The 20932-nt window shown below is 37.4% G+C and overlaps 1 protein-coding gene across 5 annotated transcripts in view; it reads left to right on the top strand.

The window, feature by feature from the left end:
- LUC7L2 (LUC7 like 2, pre-mRNA splicing factor) overlaps positions 1-20932 on the top strand; it is a 36025-nt gene extending 15093 nt beyond the window's left edge. For 2 of the 5 annotated variants that reach the window (XM_048078893.2, XM_013196960.3), the window contains 8 exons: positions 5128-5226; positions 6161-6271; positions 6891-7034; positions 8115-8291; positions 10494-10585; positions 11442-11471; positions 12338-12532; positions 17504-20932. In XM_048078893.2, the coding sequence (XP_047934850.1) occupies positions 5128-5226; positions 6161-6271; positions 6891-7034; positions 8115-8291; positions 10494-10585; positions 11442-11471; positions 12338-12532; positions 17504-17696 (1041 nt within the window). In that variant the 3' untranslated portion in view covers positions 17697-20932. Of the gene's footprint in view, positions 1-5127; positions 5227-6160; positions 6272-6890; positions 7035-8114; positions 8292-10493; positions 10586-11441; positions 11472-12337; positions 12537-17503 lie in introns of those variants that run through there. The other 3 variants (XM_048078894.2, XM_048078892.2, XM_048078895.2) reach the window with 2 other exon arrangements.

The following is a 20932-nucleotide window of genomic DNA, read 5'->3' as shown; positions in this document are numbered from 1 at the left end:
TGACTGTACTGTCTAGATGCCTTTTTACCGTGGAAGAGCAGTTTGGATAGTTCACACACCTGCAGATGGGTGCATTTAAGTATTTGCATTTAGGTGTCATAATCTGGAGTTGATTTCTATGCCAGTAGTTCCATTGGCTCAGTGGAACTGCTTCCATGCTTAGAACTTAGCTGTGCGGGTGTGATTATATCCTGCAGTGTTGCAGAAAGTAGGCATTCTGCTGGAGGGTATCGGTGTTTCAGTTTAGGTCTAATGTGATCATGTGAATTGCTTTAGGCTTTGCAAATCAAATTAAATTAGCCTTGAGTAAGCCACCTCAATTCATAGTCTTCAGCCCAGTGGTGATGAATTTTGAAGTGCTCTGTTGTGACAGCAAGCGATCACATCAGTCCCTTCAGTCGTATTCTTAATTTCTTTGACCAGTGCCAGTAAAGTGAATTGAATGTATCACATTCTATTTTAATGGGCTTAATTTGTCTGGATGAAAGGTGTTTTTTGGTTAACTCTTCTATATGGTTATCTGACTTAAATGTTAATATATAATCAGTCTATAAAACAATGCTGTGGAACACTAAAATATCTCCTTTACAAGTGAGGAATATTGCTGCTAGCTTTGTCTTTCAGTGAAGATCTATTCTAAATCATTGAAGTCTTCAGAAGTAAAAGTAGGATTAAAGGTAGAAAGGTCTTTAAAGAAGTATTATAGTTCTGAAGATAGCTGGAATATTTGGTGTTTGCTAAGGACTTTAATACCCAATAATTTACTATTTATCTGCCTTTTTTCAGCTCAGTATTTCTTTCCTAGCTGCGAAGTCCTTCAAAAGTTAACCCAGTTAGTGAAGTGTGAAGTCATGCATTGTCCCCAAACTTCTTCTTATGAGCCTGTGGTGCTTTCAAGAAGGGACAGGCTTTGTGGCAGGTCTGTAAATCTGTCAGAAACAAAACTGTTACTGCAGATGAGAAGTGAATTCCATGATGAGGAAGATCTCAGCAAAGAATATCTGCATCTTTTTGACTGTAACAAGGGTGTTCTTGATAGCTGCCCCGACAATTTGATAAAGGGAGAGATTTGGTTCCTCCAGACAACTTAATTTTTCCAATCATGTCATAATTTCATAAACAAAAAAAAAATCTCTTGCTGAATGTAAGCTGCTTTAGTATGGATATCTTTTTAGCTAGGAAGAATTCTCTACAGAAACACTGTTCAGACTCATCTTTCAAAGCCTATCAAAGGTGTATGCTGTTTTTAGAAGCATTGATAGTATGTGCCACTATGTCACACTTGGTATCAACATCTGCATTTTAAGTAGCTTTGGCTTTTCTGTGCTCTTCTTGTAGTCCATGTTGTGTGCATTCAGTAATCTAATCTCTGATGTCAAAGGAACATGCAGTATTTGTAAAAGCACCAAAATGACATTTTTCCTGTAGGTTGCTCAAGACCTGAAAAAGAAAACCTTAGTTTCATGTTTCCAGAAACAGCATCATATCTGATAGTTTAGTCTGATTCAGTTACTAATGTCAGCAGCTTTGAGTGCATGGGTTTTTTTTTCAGTTGAGCTCTTCAGTTTCTGTGCTGCCTACATCCTGGACCACCTCTTCCTTGTCTGTTTATGGTGAACTTGGGTGATGATCTTTTTCTACGCCCAATTTGATTGATGCAGAGCTAAGCATCAGCAGTAAGCCAGCTTTTTTCTGTATTAACACCAAAGGCATTCTGACCGTCTTTCATGGATGGAACAACAAAAATGATTTCTGAATCATTTCAATACGAGGTTTGTTGGGATGAAAGATGACTTGTCTAAATCTCAGCTCTGGGAAATCAAGTATCTTTAATTGTTCATCTAACAGTGGTTAAAAGAAGAAGAAATTGTTACAGCAAATGATTATCAAGTTAAGTAGCAGGCAGTTGTTTCTTAAGCAAAGCTCTGCAAAAGCAAACGACTACTGATACCCCTATGCAGTTGCCTGGACTATTTTCTAGACTAAACTTAAGCAATAGCTTTTGCTTGTAGTAAATCCCCACATACCTGGAGAATCTTTTTCTGGTTTTGTCTTCAGTAAAAATGCATATCTGCAAAAAGCCCTAAAGTATATATGGCTTCATGTATTCAATAAACTTTAGTTCTGTCTAGTCTGGGGGCTTTGTTGTTCGCCCCTTTCTTTGTTTGCTTTGCTCATTGGGACTCCTGTAAATCACTTTAAGTAGCATAAGTTTGTCTGAAAATCGTTGTGTCAGCAATGAAAGACAAAGTTTATGTGCATTCTTTTTAAGTAGCTCAGTGTCTGAACATTAGGCTGTCTTAAAGCCACCTTCTGTTTCAAATACCATTGATCTTAAATGGCTGGCTACCAATGCATGTTCTTTGCCTCTGGGGAAGGGCATGGCTTGGCACCAAATTGCAACATGGACATGTGGAAAATTAAAATAGTCTTACTGTGTCTTCTGGCCATTTCCATCAGCTGTCCATCTACTTTGCAGATAGCCCTATGAGCCAAACTACATTATGAGCTTCTCTGTGGCTATCAAGGTTCTTGGGCAATCCCAATCCAGAGCAGACATTTGACAGTAATAAATCATCCCCAAGATGAATCCTCTTTGCCAAATATTCCTTACCATATATCAGCAGAAGTGCTTTTTAGCCTGATTTTTTTATTGTAATGGACAAACTGGGATAAGTTTTTAAACTTTTTTGTCTCCCAAAACTTCGTTTTGCTAATAGAGTTTTTAAGACAGACATTTAGTAGTAATACTTCTGTTAAGGTACTTTCAAAGGGTTAGTCAAGACTAGTACAAAGTGCGCTAAGGAGTGATTCCAACAATGACACAATTTCTTTAGCAGCAAAGCCAATGAAAAGGAGGCTGTTTCTGTTGTATGTACTTATTGTTGTTCCCTGTCTGTTAGCCATGCGAGTATTTGTATGGCTGCTCCAAGCTGGATCAGAGAGGGAGAAGGGATCCAATGCTTCCTTTCTTCTAACTGGGACACTATCTAACAATAACAAATCCTACATCACCTCTCCTCCACCCCCCAAAAATTGCTGCTAATATTACTGAAGTTATTGAAGAGTTTTTGAAGTGTAATCTTGGTACTGTTAAGAGATCCCAGCTGCTCAAGTCCACTATTACACTTCCCCCTACATAATGTCAGCATGTCTGTTTGTATAGCTGCCTAACAAATTGGATAAAGCGATGCTGCTGAAAAATTGCCTCTGTTTTTGGCTTGCTAAGCTACATTTTACCCAGTCAGTACCCTGATTGTGTTCAGTTTTACAGGCACATGTGGTAGCATAGGGAGGCACAGCATAGTGATAAAGGGAGAGCAGAATTTTTTTCAGCAGAAATGCTGGCTCAAAGTAATTTCCATCCTCTTGAGCTATGGATTTACAAGTTGGACTAAAAAGAAATCAGAAAATAGGCTGATTTGAAGAGGTCAAATCCATTCTGAATTGTAAAGTCAACACAAAGTATGTCATGGTAGCGTCACGTGAATTCTTGTTTTTTTAGGGTGTGATGGAAGAACTTACATTTCATGTACTTACTCTATATGTAGCTTTCATATTGAAATCGCATTTTTTTGATGGTGTGATGAATATGTTTCAGGCTTTTTGTCTTTGTGTACAGATTTCTTAGTGTCAGTAGCTTTATCTATGCATTTGAGAGTGGTGTGTTTGATGTAAAACAGGATTGGCCTCGAGTTTTACAATTCAACCTTAAATAACATATATGAGTGCAAGTGATGAATTGGCATAAAGACAAGCTTTTCCCAATTTTAGGAGTATTCTTGGGTGTCTTAATTTTTAGATAGTTATAAAATGTTCTTTCATACTGCTTTCCTGATAGTGAAATACTTTTCTGAAAGAATGCAGTAATGTTAGCACCTAATGACTTGGAAATTTGATATATCACTCAGCTTCTATGTCTTCCAGGTTTTGCATCACTTAACAAAATTGCTGAGGTTCTGTGTAGTTACGAAGGAAAGAGCTGATCTTTTTCTTTCCTGTTGAAATTAGGTGTTCAGATATCAGGTGACTTCCAACAGTTTCCAAGTTAACACTCATCTTTTATTTATGAAAAAACACAAATTATCAGTTATGTTAGTTTTGGTTCTAAAACAGTTACTGAACTACAACAGTAAGAGCTTTTTCTACTAGAGTTCAACTTCTGTTGTCTTTTTAATGCTAAGAAAGGATTAGTTTTTCTGAAGTGAGCAGTGCACAGAACTAACTGAAACTGTATTGTTTTTAAGTGAAGCAAATAGTAATCACTTTCAGTGATTATACATTCTCTACAAAGTCACATGTTGATTTATCTTGTTTTTTTCTAATTTTATTTCCATTATGAGTTGATTTTTGTCATGTGCATATTACTTTGTCTTGATCACCAAACAAACTTGCAGGAAACAATTTTGATTTCATCAAAATTTCTTTTGCTGTGCAAGCTGCAAACTTCAGTTTGAAAAAAGTAATTGTTATACCTAGTAAAATTCTGGGCGCTCTTCTCAGCAGCATTCTATGTGAGATTAAAGGCTAATTATGTAATCTGCTTTAGTTTGTTGTTCTCACCTTCCCTTTGGATAGATTTGATTTTTGGCTACCTTTATATGCTTTGAGAATGACTTTTAAGCAGCACTTACAGTGATGATGTGGTTGCAACTATTTCAGATGATTGTTACAGCAAGAACGTGGAGTGTACAGATAGATCAGATCAAGCATTTGACCATTTAATTGCCAATTATTTTCAGGGATCTTGGTTCTCCTCAGCTGTTTTAATTCAATACAGGATGTTCCACTTCAGTCCCTTTTATTTTCCTGAAAGCTAAAAAAACAAGCAAACAAAAAAACCAACACAAACAAACAAAAAAACTCTTGCAGGACAACAACGATACTCTGTAATGCAAACAGCCATCATCATAGGAAAAAATACGTAGTCAGAATGGAAAGCTTATATCGTTCATACATGTTTATTAAAGATCTAGGATTGTCTTGCAACTTTTTAAAACTGTCCTTTTATTCCCATATAGGAGATGATTTGCTTTGGAATATTTGTCTATTAAAGGAAATTGTGCTTGCTTTTTTCCTTGTAACTCTTTTGAAAAATTATATTACTTTCCCTCTGTCTCCTTTCAGAGAATGGACCTTGGAGAATGTCTGAAGGTGCATGACCTGGCATTAAGGGCAGACTATGAAATAGCATCCAAAGATCAAGATTTCTTCTTTGAGCTTGATGTATGTATCTTGTCTTGGTGGAGAGAAAGCATAACTTGTGTGCCTAGAAGGATAAACTGAGCAACAAAAGTTAAGCTTTGGTGCACAAAGAAGGAGAACTTATGTAAAGTAGCTTTGTAAGTGGAGGCAGAGAAATCCCTCCACAGTTATGGGAACACTTACATGCTTCCTCATGATTATATGCGAGTATTATGTTTGTATTGGTAGTCATTCCTAGGTAGAACAGTTAATATCCTTTCACAAAAATAATTATCATAAACCTGTATGCTGTCTTAGTGGTAACAATTATCAAGCAAATGTCATGAATGCTTTGAAGAGAGGCTTAAATTCTCTATTTGTTAATAAAAATGTCATTTTCTCTTGGGAATAACAAATTACATGCTATGTCTCAGTACACCATAGTTTGAGTAATACAGTTCCAGACTCCCAGCTAGGAAGTCTGTCCTCAGTGCAGATAAAAAAAAAAAAAAACTTGGGGTGGTTGTTGATTGGGGGGCATGGTGTTATTTATATGATGTTATTAATATGATTAATATTAATATGGTATTATTAATATGATTAATAGCTTAAAAATGAGGGGAAAAATGTTACAGTATTGCATGTATTGGCAGGATGAGGTGAACCTAACTATCCTTTGAAGAATTTTAATACGTGTTATAAATGCTTACTGCTTTTACAGGAATAAGACTTAAGACAGATTCATTTCCAAGTTTCTGCAAATACTTCAGAATTTTGACAGTGTGCAGACTTGTTTTTAAAATGTTAGTGTATATTAATATATGCGATTATATACCATAAACAGCTAGGTTTTTGTTTTACTCAAGGTTTCACTAAGAAAAACTCTGAAAAGTTAGCCTTAACTATGAAATTTTTAAGGATAATGAAATAGTCATGTTCTTTACAATGTTGATTGATGTTCTTGTTGATGTTTTAGGCAATGGACCACCTGCAGTCGTTTATTGCAGACTGTGACAGGAGAACAGAAGTGGCTAAGAAAAGATTAGCAGAAACCCAAGAAGAGATCAGTGCTGAAGTTGCAGCTAAAGTAAGCATGTAAAACTAATTGCTGAAGGGTTTTTTGGTGGTCTGTTTTTCTAAGGAACCAAATTTAGACTTTGGCAGGCTATCCCATCTGAGAATTCATGCTGATTAAGGATAAAAATAAGTTCTATAATAAACACATAAAAAGCAAAAAAAGATGCCTCAAACCTGTTTCTAAAGCAGGGAGAGGAGAAGGCATGGAAGAGACCTCTTTGATATTCTTGAGCTCAGAGAACTTCAATCTCTGTGACACGATGCCACACAAATGTTAGTAATTCTTGTACTTTTTGATCAAAAAAATCATTTTTTCTGCAAATACATGCACAAGCCAGGAAGAATGGTTGTATGAATACTGATTTTGCAAGACAGCAGTGTGAATTATTTGGAATCTATGAACAAAATCGTTCTCTGGAGTTGCTACATAGTCTTGGTAACCCAGCCTTTCTCTGTGTGTTTTGACATGAGGCAGTTCTGTTTCCCTTGAAATGAGGAGGTTACCTATGCACGCTTCCTTTAATTTCACCCTACGGATTTTGCATATAATAATACCTCAGTATTAGTTCAGATGCTTTTCCATAATTAACTTAAAAGCATTTCCTGCATTGAGCCTTTTCTCTTTTAAGGCTGAACGAGTTCATGAATTGAATGAAGAAATTGGGAAACTACTGGCCAAAGTAGAACAGCTGGGAGCTGATGGAAATGTGGAAGAATCTCAAAAAGTAATGGATGAAGTGGAGAAAGCCCGGGTAAAGAAGAGAGAAGCTGAAGTAAGTTGATTGTGTAAGGTTTGGGGGATAGAGAGGGCAGTATCCCAAATTAAATTGGCCAGTAACTGTGTAGTGCAAGATGCCTTAGCTACTGGCACTTCCTTAGCTAACTGCTTTATATAAACCAAGGAATTTGCTTTGTGGCATCCTGTTTGGGAAAAGTTTCTGCCTTCAAATACACTCCTTTACTATTAAATTATACTAATTTCCACTGATGATGTGTTCACCTTAGTTTAGCTGTACTGGCTGGTAACATCTGTGGACATGACAGTCATGTCTGTGTGTGTTGGACTTGCTCATCTCGCTGGGTCTTGCGACTCTTGCTGTGGTAACCCCACTGTACGTTGGGGTGTGCTGGTGTGTGGCTCATATTGGAAAGCTTCAGTAAGGGGAGCCATTTCAGACCCTGCTAAGTTTGTTTTCATTGAAAGATAGTCAATGGCTTGTGTATCAGGCACGTCAAAGTAGTCTTTGTAGTAATGTTCGGATGGCAAATCTTGTCAAGAGCTTTTTCTATATCATATTTCACCAAGATACTTAAATTCATAGAAACAAACATCTGCGGTTGCTTTAATGGTACCAGAGGGGTAGCTGGCAGTCTTGCTTGTCTGTCATCTGAGTGTAGGTAAATTTTGCTTAGATAACTTGATGTTTAATTAGCATCTAAAATGCAGGTAGATTTCTCTTGTTTTAAACTGCATTCACAAAGAAAACATACAATATTTTCATAATATGTTAACATATAGTAATTTTTGTGTTAACATGTATTCAGTATGTTGTCTATGAAATTTACTCATTGTTCTAAGCAGTATAATCTGAAATAAAGATAATAATTGCTCCACTTTGTTTAATTTGCAAAACCATTTGGTAATGTCCTGTTCTTACTATATCCAATCTTCAAAATGAGGAACCTGCACTTCATCTTAATGAGACAGTTAATTTATGAATGGTGTGAATTAACTAAAGGGTGTGCTAATTTGTTTTGAATTCTGTCATAAAAATAATACACTCTTGGTAAAAAAAATCATTTTTGTATTTGTGTGCATTGAGAAGTAAGACTAACAAGTTTGCTTTTTCTAGGAGGTATACAGAAATTCTATGCCTGCCTCTAGCTTTCAGCAGCAGAAGCTACGGGTTTGTGAAGTGTGTTCGGCCTACCTTGGTCTTCATGACAATGACCGACGTCTTGCTGATCACTTTGGAGGAAAACTACATTTAGGATTTATTGAAATAAGAGAGAAGCTTGAGGAACTCAGGGTAAATCATTCCTCTATTTCGTGTGTGTGCCTGTTCTCCTACTTAATAAGGTAGTCTTAATGGGATCTCTGGCTGTGTGATTTTTTTCATGTTACCTTTTGAGATATTTCATTAGTCTATAAACACTGAACATGTTAATCTAATACCAATTACCTAGATAATTTGATAAGATGGCCTCACTTGGACTAGTTGTGTTAAAACACCTGTTCATAGTAATGCATCTTGGGAACAAAGAGTGCAATTCCACTTGTCAAATGGAGAACTGTATTCTGAATTAGTGTTGTTGGAAGTGTCTGTGTCTTGGAAGACTTGGGAGATAGACAAATGAACTTTACCTTACACCAGTTTATTGGATGAAAGTAATAATGAGACTCTTGAAAATACATGAACATGTGACCCTAAGGGAGTGATATTTTATCCCTTAATTAGGGATAAAATGTTAATAGGGCTGTTGTTGATATGCTGTGCTCAGTTTTGGTACCAGTAAAGAGCACGTACATAAAGAGAACAGTAATTCATAGCAAAGGATTTCAAAAAGATCTACAGAAATGTTTGGAGCTTCAACAGCCTGCTGTATGGTGAAAGACTACAGAAACTTGTTTATTTTATCCAGACATATTATTTCATAGGCACCAACAATGTTTTTTTTTTTAAGTGGTTATCACAGCTTTTAAGCTTGACTAACAATAGGTGAAATGAGTTCCAACAACTTAAGGCTGTAGCTATCCAAAGTCAAAATCGAAAAGGGTGTGTATCTTGAAGTGAGGCTAACTATTAAAATAATTGTTACAGGGAGGTTGCATGTTCTCCATAGCTTGAAGTTTTGAATCCAGTTGGAATATTTTCTTAAACAACGCTACCTTGACCAGAAATCACATGCTTGAAGAAAGACTTACTGGAATTATATTCCAGACTTTCGGTATCCAAGAGGATGGATTTGGACGCTTATGCCATTTATGATCTTAATATGCAGATTCTGGACTTTAAGGCTCAATTAAGCATGTTGCTATAGAAATCACTAAAGAGAATCGCTAAATGGATTGAAGCCCTAAAGCAAGGAATATTGCTGCTGAATTTGAGTGAATTGGCTTGGTTTTCATAATATTCCAGCTGTCTTGCATGGATACTGTGACTTACCCGTCGGAAAGCTCAACTCTTTCTATTAACTATATTGGCAATTTAGGCTCCTAAATACAGTTGTTGTAATTCAAGCCTTAGATACCTAGAGGAGATGTGTGTTTCCTCTCATACCTACATGAAATTATGCAGGTTCATTTGAAGAAACCTTGCTTGTAGTTAAACTACTGATACTGTGCAAGGAAGTAGAGAGATAATTTGACGTAAAGGGGCTAATTAACTGATTATTTACAACCTTTGGAAAAAATATGCATGGATAATTGTCACATTCCCAAAGCATCAATAAAATAATCTTTTGAAGTACTTCTCCTAACAAAAAAGAAAACAATAATTATCCCCTCCTTCCTCAGAGCTCTCCTCAGAGATCTAATCAAGATGCTGCTGGGGCAATTCCACATCTCAGAAGAAGGTCTTTACAAAGAGTTGAATTTCTTTCATCATGTCCAGAAGGTGGCGAGACTTGGGTTTGGCCAGATCTCCAGTTGTGAGTTCCATATCTGAGGGCCCTCTACTGAGCGTGCCTTGTCCCCAGTAGTAGTGAGTTCAACCTGGGGGCTGTCAGCTGAAGCATCCTTTCTAATTCTATGTGTACTGTTCACAACACAGAAACAAGTAGCCTCAAAACTAGGTATCAGCCCAACCAAGTCCATTAAGACTAAGAGTTTCTTTATTTCAAAGGATAGCTGAGGGAGTTAATGAAATTCCTAACTATCCCTGTTCTAATTCCCTTCTACCTTTCCCCAGTAGCCAAAATATGATAGGTTTGGCATGGAAGCTTTCACATTAAGACATGACTTACTGCTCTGAATTCCCCTTCATGAAAAAACTTAATGTAAGTTTACATCTTTCAGGTCCTGGTGTAACACCCACGTATTTGCTGCAGCTCTTCTGCAATAACTTGTGTTTCTTGAAAAAATACATATATATACTGAGGAAGAGAGAGGGAGAAATATACACAAGGGAAAGAACTGAATATTAACTGTCTAGATTATTTTTATAGCTTTTACACCTTCATTTGAGAAATTTTGAAGTGTAACTTCAATGAATACATTCATTTTCTTTTAGAGGATTGTGGCTGATAAACAGGAAAAACGAAACCAGGAGCGCCTGAAACGCAGAGAGGAGAGGGAAAGAGAAGAAAGGGAGAAACTGAGAAGGTAGGGATCCACTTTAATTGCATTTACATAATGTCCTATATAAGTTTAATAGAAAAACTGCAGTATACTTCATGAACGTTTGTTTTTCATAAATCTGCAGATCCTGAGTTTCCGTTCCTTGGAAACTTAAAAGTATTGAAAGAGTTAAGCATTGAATTCACTTAAAACCTAAATTATTTTTATATAAAGTCTTTTCTTTAAAAACTACAAATACCAGTGTCTCTACACACTTGAACAAAACTCGAACAAATGCCTTTTACATGTGATATGTTTCTCAGGTATGTACCTTGTTTTGAGATCTGACAGGTGTTAACATTTTTCCTTATTGGGAATAGTTGAATAGTATTGACTTCAGCAAAGTAATTTGCTGTTTTTTATGAAATACTGTTGTTTCAAGGCTTTGTGAGGGTAGGGTTGAATGGGATCTGAACTGCAGTTCTCTTGACATACTGTCTTCAGAAGCTAATAATGAATATTTTGAAATCTGTTGCAGTCTGATAGTGTGTCTTACAAGAAATAAGGGAGTACTGGCTCTATTTAACAGTAAGCTTTTCTTATTGAAGGGGTGTGAATTAAAAAGTGGAGTAGATATCCTACCCTTAATCCCTCCCAGACACACACACATGCGCGCGCGCGCACACACACAAAAGCACAAAACAGAGTTGTTGGGGGATCTATTTCCTGATAAATGTGTTGCAAAGATGTTAACTTGAAATAAAAGGCCTTTAAATTTTTTGTTAGTAAAATGAGAATACAGTAAAGGCTCAACTAGTCTGACTTATTACTAAACTGTACTTTATATTTGGTAACGAGACTCTGTAAGAAAAATTGATTCACCATTTTCCATTTGTTTCAGGTCAAGATCCCACAGCAAACATACCAAAAGGTATACAAATCTGCAAACGAGAAATACCACCAGTGATGCCAGCCTTTCACAAGCTGGAACGTTATAAATTTGTCTAGCCTTATTAATTTGAGATGTTCTTCACAGAAAAAGCATCCTGTTACATAGTCATCTCTGTGTGCTTATACAGCATTTAGCATTTCCTGTTGAGCTGTTTGTCTATTTTGTGGCTACTACAATGCAACGTTTTGTCCCTGATAACATTTGGAACACAGAGAATTACTTTATTCAAAACAGATGCTTGTGTTCAATACCTTTTGGTGAAAACCTGTGTTCTTAAAGCACAAAGTGCTATGTTAACTCCTATTTATATTGCCAGTTTTCTTCTTACCCTACAGTTGAAAGTCACCAGTGAGATATTACTGCAAGGTGATTTAAAAAAGAAAGAAAATCAAGAATTTATATGGTGTTTAGTACCTTCCAGGCTATTTTTATTGCAGTAGCTATGGGGAAAGGGTATAGTTCTAAGTTCTGGGAACATCATAATTACACAGCTTCTGCCAGATGATCCCTGTCACTGCATCACAAAATTGCCCTGATAAATGCAAGATTTTAAAACAAAACAAGTATTTTTCCTTTCTGAAGCTTGACTTGACTATGCTGTAACCATAAGTATAATCATAAATCAACTGTAAAATTGTCTGACTTAGTTAAAAAAAAAAAAAAGTTTGTAACACGTCAAATGTTGTTCTCCCCTCTTTGTTTGCCTGTGATAGGGCAATGCAGTAGGTCTGAACACTACAGGTTATTCTCTGTACAAATTTGCTTGTGCATCGAGTGTGTAATATTCAAAGTACACTGACAGAGTAGCTAGGTGAATGCAGTGTCTTAATTCCTTTCTGTTTTAGATCTAGGTCCCGAGATCGCCGCAGACATCGGTCTCGCTCAGCCTCCCGGGAACGAAAGAGGAGAACTCGCTCCAAGTCCCGTGAGAAACGCCATCGCCACAGGTCTCGCTCTAACAGCCGCAGCCGGAGTCGCAGCCATCATAGAAGCAGGCATAGTTCCAGGGAGAGAAGCCGAGAACGCAGCTCCAAAAAGAGGTAAATACTGGTCTGGAAACAAATGGCTTTTCCTACATGCATGGTCAGATTTTTTTTTTGCGCTAAATGAAGTTTACATTAAATACTTAATAATTTATACTTATTTTGAGGCTGTCTCAGATTTTGGTTATACCCTTTGTATATTTATGATTTAATATATAGTAGTGATTTTTTTTTTTGTTTAAAAATAAAAGTAATAGGTCTGTGTATTACTTCTGTTGTGAAGGAGTGATCCAGGGTATTGCTGTCAAGCTAATAAATCTACACTGCAGGAAAGCTGGTAGTAAAGTGAAATAATTGATCTCCATTTGAACTTAGGGATATAAGCAGTTCTAACTGTTATCCATTTAGTTTTCCCTTTGGGCTCTTATTCCCAGTGGTGGAACCCATCTGTTGTGTACTGCGCTAGATAAAGACAAGTTTATACGTGCCATTAAATAAAGTTGTTGTATCAAATATGAAGATACTGCTTTGCGAGGAAAGTGGCTTGATCCCTTGTTGAAAGAATTACTGCAAAGAGCAGTCTGGGGCAGCTGCTTTTGAATGACTTGATTGCTGTCTTCTCCTGAGGGTTGCTGGCTTATTTTAGATGAGTGAGGTAAGCATAATTTAGAGTGTTAGAATTGCAAAACAAGGCTTCTGGTAGGGAGGCCTGCTCATAACCAGGATTCCATTCTTGTAAAGGTCAGCCACTGAGACAGAGATTTGAGTGCAGTGTAGTAGACAGGGTGCCTAGTCTTAAAACCCTGACAGATTGTTGGCTTAATAGAAAAGAAGAGATCTAGTTTGAAATGTCCATACATGCAGGTTTTAGAATTCAAATGATTTAGTAGTTTTACCTCCAAGGATGGAGAAGTATTTGTTGAATTTATTCAAGTGTGCTCTCTGCCCTAAAGGTGAGTTTTCTTCTTTCTGGATTAGGTGACTCTAGTCCCACTGTGTTCTGTTAAGAGAGCATAGAAGACAGAGTTGGTCCAAGCCTTTTGTTTCCTTCTTTTTGTGGCATATGAATAAAACATAAATGTTCAGCACTCTAGTTGATATAATCAGTGGTATTTAAAATTCTTCAGGATGTTCTTCAGTGTCCTAAACTCAACATTTCACACTCAGCAATTTCCGCCTTCGTTTTAGCCTGTCATCATGGTTATCTTTGAGACTGCCATTTCAAGGTGGTCACAATGGCAGATTAGCAAATCTTCGCTTCAAACTTGTAGTTTTTCAGTCTTAAAACAGACATTTTAATTTGTATCAACACATTTGTTCACTTGGACAAACCACTGCATAAAGTATATGCTCAAATTGCCTTTAATACTTTGACATCAAAGTCCAGCCTTGCAAGACTGAATTTCAGCACTTAGAGAAAATTATACTGGTGGATTGTTCTGTCATTCTCATCATAGTTGTTCAAACTCTCCAATTTGATAAGCACAAGACAAATGATGCATTATTTTTGTATGTTGGCAGAGAAATCTGTAAGAATAAGGAAATGGCATGAAAACATTTGACTATTGGTGCTATCCATATAACGCTAAACCTATCAGCTGCCAAAGATTACCTGAAAAAGGACAAGGTACTTTGAAGATGAAATCGGTGTCCTTTTACAAGATAGTATTAAAGGATAAGCCCTTCAAGCTTTGTTTGTGAATGAGTAAAAATACCAAACTTCAGGGCACAAGATTTCAACCTTACGAAATTCAGTACTGGAAATACTTCTTCTGATGCCATTTCCCAACCTGAGAGAGACCTGTGTTAGAACAATCCTTAGCACAGATAAGAGTCTTTGACTACTGTTAAGTTGAGGAAGGTGTATGCCATCATTAGTAGCTCATATGTCTTAATTCTTTAATGTCAAACAATACTTTTTATATTTAAATTATGTAAATTGTGCTTTCAAGAGGCTAATGTGTCCTTACAGCTACGGTCTTGCTTCACTGGAGCCAGGATAATGATTGACCTTGCAGCCAGCCTCGATGCCTCCTTTTATAGGTGCCCTTCTAGCCATTAGATCTGCTTTTTACATGAATGTGAGGAAAAGTCTTCCTATCAAATACAATACCACTGTTGATGCCAGAATCCAAAATAAACCTGAACTTGTAGGCTCAAACATATCACACTTCTTGTTTCTTAAGAACTCTTTTTCTAATCCAAGGAAGTGCATATTGCCAAATCCTATTTTTTAAATATTTTTTGAGTATTTTCTTAAAATGCAGATATAAAATACCTTTATTCAAACCTGTCTTCCTTAATCTCAAAAGATTCAGTTGTCCAAGGGATTGTGGCCAAGTATAGTTTGGAAGAGAAAAGACACACTCCAGCAAGTTGCATACTTCAGGAAGGAGTCCTCCTTTTTTTTTTTTTTGAGTGACATAACCAAATAAAGTAGGATCTGGAGACTGTGGTGCTTTTGCCAGATCACCGAACAGCAGAGTGACATCAGAGGCAGTAGGAGGACTGCTGAAAGCTGCAGCGGTGGCAGCACGTGTTGCCGTTAACTCTAAGGCCACTGAGAGAACTGTGGAGTTGTGGCTTCGCTATGGGAAGAGTCACAACGTTTTATGCTAACCTAAAGCCCTCAGTGTGATTTTTGGGGGCTTGGCTAGAGTAAAATACCCAATAGCATCATTAAAGTTCTTGCAGGCTGCTGACTTGTGTTCTGAAAGCCATTGAGATGCTTGTGTCTGTGTGCTTGAGCCCACTTGTAAGAATTTATTTATCAAGGGCTAATGACGTATGTAGATACTGTATGGACAAAGAGTATCCAAAACCATAACATAGGATTTCACGTCACCTGTTTTTAGATGACTAGGTCACATGTTAAATCTCAAGAGTCCCGTTTACAGACTCATCTGACATATTTCTGCGTCTGTTTTAAAGTAGAAGCTTCTAGGGCATGATTTGTCTCATTCCTTTGCTTAATGTTAAAGGAATCTGGTTATCTTAGATGTCTATACTGCAGAGATTTAAAGCTGGGTGAGATAAATACTCTCAGCATTTAGACAAACATGTTTTTTAAAATATTCTTCAGGTTCTGGCGGACAACAGAATGAATGTTCTAGCCCTATTCTTACTCACTGCAGTGGTAGTGAAGTTTTCTCATTTTCTTTCTTTTGAGAAGAGTGCCTGGGGTTGATGACACATCGCAGACCTATGCTTTTAGTCTCTTACCTGTTGGAAGAATTGAAACTGGCTACATTATACCCTGCTTTCCTAGATCTCACACTAAACTGACAAGGCTACTTAGGATTTTTGTCCAAGGTCACTTACATTTTTTGTCCTCAGATCCAATGCAAGCATCCACAAATGCTGTCCTGGAACCAGTATCGCATGTTATAATGTGATTCATAATTGTTGAACGTGACAGTACAGATGCTGCCCCACATATCTTGCAAATGCAGGATTTCTGATGAAGCATCTAGTTCGTCGTTTGGAGATAATCCTTACTGAGCATTACAGAAAATGTAAATCTAATAGAGGCTCTGATTCTAAAGGCTATCTATACCTTGTCCTTGGGAAAGGTAGGAATGGTATTTTAGTTCTGAGTCTCCTTGTAGTAATATTGTTTGCTAAAGGGATTATATAAACTCTCACGTTGTTGTGCAAACATCCATTAAAGCCGGACTTCCTTCTTGTCACCTGATTAGAGCCTCACCTGTATGGAGCAGTGGGACAGCTGGACAAATGCATCTCGTATTCTCCAAAAACGTATTGAAAGAAAAGCCAAAGCTGTTGATGGCTTTGTATCCTGTCTGTCTGCCTATTCTAGGATTAATTACTAAAATTAGTCTGAGTCAGCTGATTTGGGAGCATTGTTACTTCTGCAGTAGACATGTAGTTCAAAATACTTGGGAAGCAGCTATATTAACTCTAGTATTAACTTATTAATTGGCATGTAGTGTGTGGTATGGAATTACTGTCTGTATTTCAGCACTTGCAAATGCTAAATCTTGTGAAACACCACGCTGCAGGAGAAGTAATCTGTTTATCTGGGAAACTATGAGAGGTCGCTTCTTTGTAAGCTTATAAAGGGACACTTATTGAAGAAGCATTTTGGAGACTTCTGGTTTGAAGCTTTGAGGTAATGACAGTAACTTACTCCAGGTGGAAAGAGTACGGTCTACTGTCCAATACAGCAGATATTTTGTCTAAGAAATTAGTAACTAGCTTTATGCTAGGATGCTATTAAGATTTTTCTGTGAAAGTATGAATTTGATTTTTTTTTTATGATTGCAGGACATCTTAAAATGAAAATGTAATATTTTTTCAATGACAAGCTTAGGTGCAGGCAGCTTATTTAATTTAAACTTTTTTCGGTGCGGGCAGCTCATTTAATTTAAACCCATGTAGAATGTTTAATGGAACAGCTCTTTCAGGCTTCTTTGTAACGGTTTTGGAAATGCCTGTCATCACAATAACGTATCTATAAAGAACACCACACCGACCTTCTAAAATCTTCAAGGGATGATTCTTCTTACAAAAACTAAGTGGAGTGTAGGTTCTAGATGTGCTTTTGGTCATGTAATAACCTCCTTCAAGAATCTCTGCAAGTTAATTCCCCCTTTCTTTTGATCAAATTCCCATTTTTAAGTACACTTTAAAAAAAATTGTAACTTTGATGCGTGAGAGATGCTAGTCAATTTTTCTCAAGTTAAAAACTGCATATGAGAAATTCTGGTGGAACTTCTGATACTGCAAGGTTGAGGATGGGAATTGAAAGTAAGAGATTAAATGAAGCATATTGACCTTAATCTGGACTCTGTAATAAAAGTAGATTAAATTTTGTCCCTACAATATTTGTGTTTTGCAATTGAAAGTAGGGAAGGAAGAGAAGTAGAATGACTTCTGATGTTTTCTCATATATGACATAAATCTAATGTTGTGTTGGAATAAGGAGAAAAATATAAAATCAGAATGCTGTTTGACCGCTATGAATTCGTGACTAATTAGAATTCTCAAACTTACTGCACTTTTCAGATCCTCAAAAGAAAGATCTTCGAGAGACAAAGAACGTTCAAGAGATCGTGATAGAACATCACGTGATAAAGATAGAAGCTCAAGAGAGAGGTCACCGCGAGATTTCAAAGACAAGAAACGTTCTTACGAAAGTGCTAATGGCCGATCAGAAGACCCAAGGAGCTCAGAAGAGCGTGAAGCAGGGGAGATATAACTGGCTGTGTATATTCACCTGATCTCTAGCTTCCTATGGAGTTGCATACTATGGTTTAGTTTACAGTTGTTCAAAGGGACACCAGTGAGCAGTTTGAGACACTGATCCAACTATAGGGTAGATGTACAGTATATAAAAGTGGTTATAACTAAGTCAGAATTAAACCCCATTGATTAATGATGCCTAAAGCTGGGTCCTGGACTTCCACCAAGTTGTAAAACTTTCCTGAAAGATTTCTCTTTATTCAGGACAACAGTTTTATGTACCAAGATGCAGATCTTAATGTTTTTAATCTCCTTTCCAATACAAGTTAGTGAACAAATTATATTGTACTACTTGCCTTGGGTGCTTTTGAACCTTTATAAATTCTCCAATTCTGCTCCAGTCAAAACAGCAGCATTGAAAGGTTGTACTTTGGGGGAATTTTTTTTTGTTTGCTTTTTTGTAAGAGGGTGGGTGGATGGATATTAACTTTTATTCTAAGGTTATGTTCCCAGTGATTTTTTTTGTTGTTGTTTGGGAACCTAGGAGTTGATTACAGTGGGAGCATTTAGACAGGAATATGTGCTGGAGAAAGCTGAAATGTCTTTTTACAGTGCCTATTTAGACTTGGAAATTGAACAGCTGTTGCATTACATCTTTTTTTTATTTCTACTTTTGAAATCAAAGCCAGTCCCGTATCTGTACCACTTGATTGGTATGTGTTCAATATATTTGTTTTTTTTCCATAAGGACTCTCTGCTTTTTCTTGTGGGGTGTAAATGGCACATCCTTAATTGTATTAAAAGAAACAAAGCAAACAGCAGCAACAAACAAAAACTTAAGAACAAAAATAAAAAAAAAATAAAAAGGAAAACCACATTGTCGATAACTTAACGAGAATATACTGGTCTCTTAGGTGATTACTTAGCAGTTCAGTCGCTCAAAACCTAACATACGGTTGGTTATTAGAGTTTCCAACATGCTCTAGGAGAAGCAGTCTCTGTGATTCTGACCATTCTAAGATCTGTAGGGGCAAAAATGTGGAATTATAATGATCATGGCACAACCCCTAACTCCTTGATGACTTCAGTTTGAAAAAGCATTACTTAGTTTAGGTGCAAGCTGCCTTTACGTAAAGGGCTTGCAGTGGGTTCAGTTGGACTGAAAGTGCTTTGGGATGTATAAATAATTCAGGCATGTCCTACCATCACGCAGAAGAACTTGGTAACTTCCTGAGATGGCACCAGTCAGATATATAACATTAAGAGCAATGTTTGCAATGATTATTGGCATTTTCAGCAGGTTCTGAAAATATCTCCTCTACCTGTCCTAATCCAAGGGCCTCTGTAGGCCAATTAATCATGGATATATAATACAGCTGTGAGCTCAGTGTGTGTTTATTCTACAATGTCTTTTTTGTAGCATTTGGTTTTCATTATAGTCAGAACATGTGAGTGATAATTTCCACAGTAGATAATTGAGAGCAGTATTTCATTTGGCTTTGAAAGCCAGAATAGGACCTTTACATCTCTGCAAGGACTTATATCCAACATGGTTTATATTCTCCACTTCAAATTCACATTTGTGTAAGCTTCTGTAGGAATACTGTAATAATGATGGCTACCTACTTAGCACTTTTTTATTCACCCACTTCAAATCTGAATGTGGGTTTCCTTCCTGGGAATGTCTTGTGACTTCCTCTGAGGCCTGACTGCATGACAAGTGTAAGGTACTGGTTTTTGTCCCTGTGGTGTGAGCACACTGCAAGTGCTTGCTAAAATCTATTGTCACACTGTTGTTAATGGAGTTCTAGCTGTTAGTGTGACAAAAGGTGAATAGTCATTTTTAAATGCATCTGCTATAGCAGGATTGCAGATGAGTGGATTGCTAGTTCCTGGAATAAAAACATTCCAGAAGTACTGAGTACCTGTCTCCCCATGCATTCAGTGACTAGAGAATGCTGTGTTTAAAAAGCAAAAAAATATATATATACACTATGACAAAATACGGCTTAGACTCTTTACTACTAGCAAGTTCTGGATAAGATGCCATTGATTTTACAAATTCCTCTTAACCCTTTTGTAATTAAAAAGGTGAATATATTTAGAATTAGGCATTTCCTTATAGGTTTTCCTGGGGTGGTGTGCTTCACGGTATCCAAGGGCTGCACAAATACTAAGCAGAGAGAAGGTAAGTCTTACTGCTTGTTCCGAATTACACGTAGAAATATTGCCTCGTGCCTGAAACAAGGACTGGAGTACAGTTAGGAATAGAACCAAATTAAGGTGACTGATAATGCCCTTTCTTCTGAAGCAAGAGAGCTGGAAAATCTATCAGTAAGCAAGACTGCTTTAACTGCACGTGTAAGTAATGGTCTTACACTCGTCCATGAGAAACAAGCTACATTAATTTCCATGAGGGTGACATGGTCTTCAACTTCCCAGTCTCCATTAAATGGTTCAGCAACTGCTAAGTCTTATCTTCTGGTCTAGAACTAGGTCATATGCATATGCAAATACAACGGCCAGGTCATGGAAGAGAGAAACCACTCAACGCCGGAACCCTGCTCAAGTATGTCCTATGGATAGGGGCGTACTAACTTCATGTCACACTTAGTCCATACTAACTACAGCTTCCCATACTTAACCCCCAAGCCTATTTGCCCAGTTTTTCTCCCTTCAGGTTCTTGCTTGGCTGTTGATTCTTAGAAGATGGAGCCTGGGTGTTTGCACTTTCTGCTTGCACATCGCGTTGCCAGCAGATGTCACCATTTGTGATGATGTGGAGCACCCAGTGTGATAGCATGGTGCTGTCACACCTAAGGGCAGAACTTGTGCTAGATACAACTCCAACCTGCCCCTTTATGTAGGCAGTGTGGGTCGAGTCCGTTTCTATTCACCAAGAGCCAGAGGCAGGGTGAGAGACCTGCAGGAAATCTGGGGCTGTGCTGCTGTGCAGCGATGTGTCGCTGGCAGCACACAACATGAGCTCTTCGCAGAGAGATCTCAAAGGTATGCGGCTTTCTGAGAGGCCCTGAGAGCTGAGTGTGCTTGAGGCCATTCTTCTGAGGAAAGCACCTTTCCTATCGAGCAAGGAAGCTTACTGCAGCCTGGGAGCTCCTGAGTGAACCTGAGGATGCTCGGGCAGAGCATTATTTGAGATTTTGCTGACTGACACAGTTAAAGCTTCACGGCAATTTTTTACCAGACTGCAGGTGTACAAATAAAGCAAAAACTGGTAGTGTATTCCACTTA

This window comes from Anser cygnoides, chromosome 1 (genome assembly GCF_040182565.1).
Source record: "Anser cygnoides isolate HZ-2024a breed goose chromosome 1, Taihu_goose_T2T_genome, whole genome shotgun sequence".
NCBI classification, from domain to species: Eukaryota; Metazoa; Chordata; class Aves; order Anseriformes; family Anatidae; genus Anser; species Anser cygnoides.
Note: the sequence above shows the minus strand (reverse complement) of the source record. Positions and strands in the feature narration are given on the sequence as shown.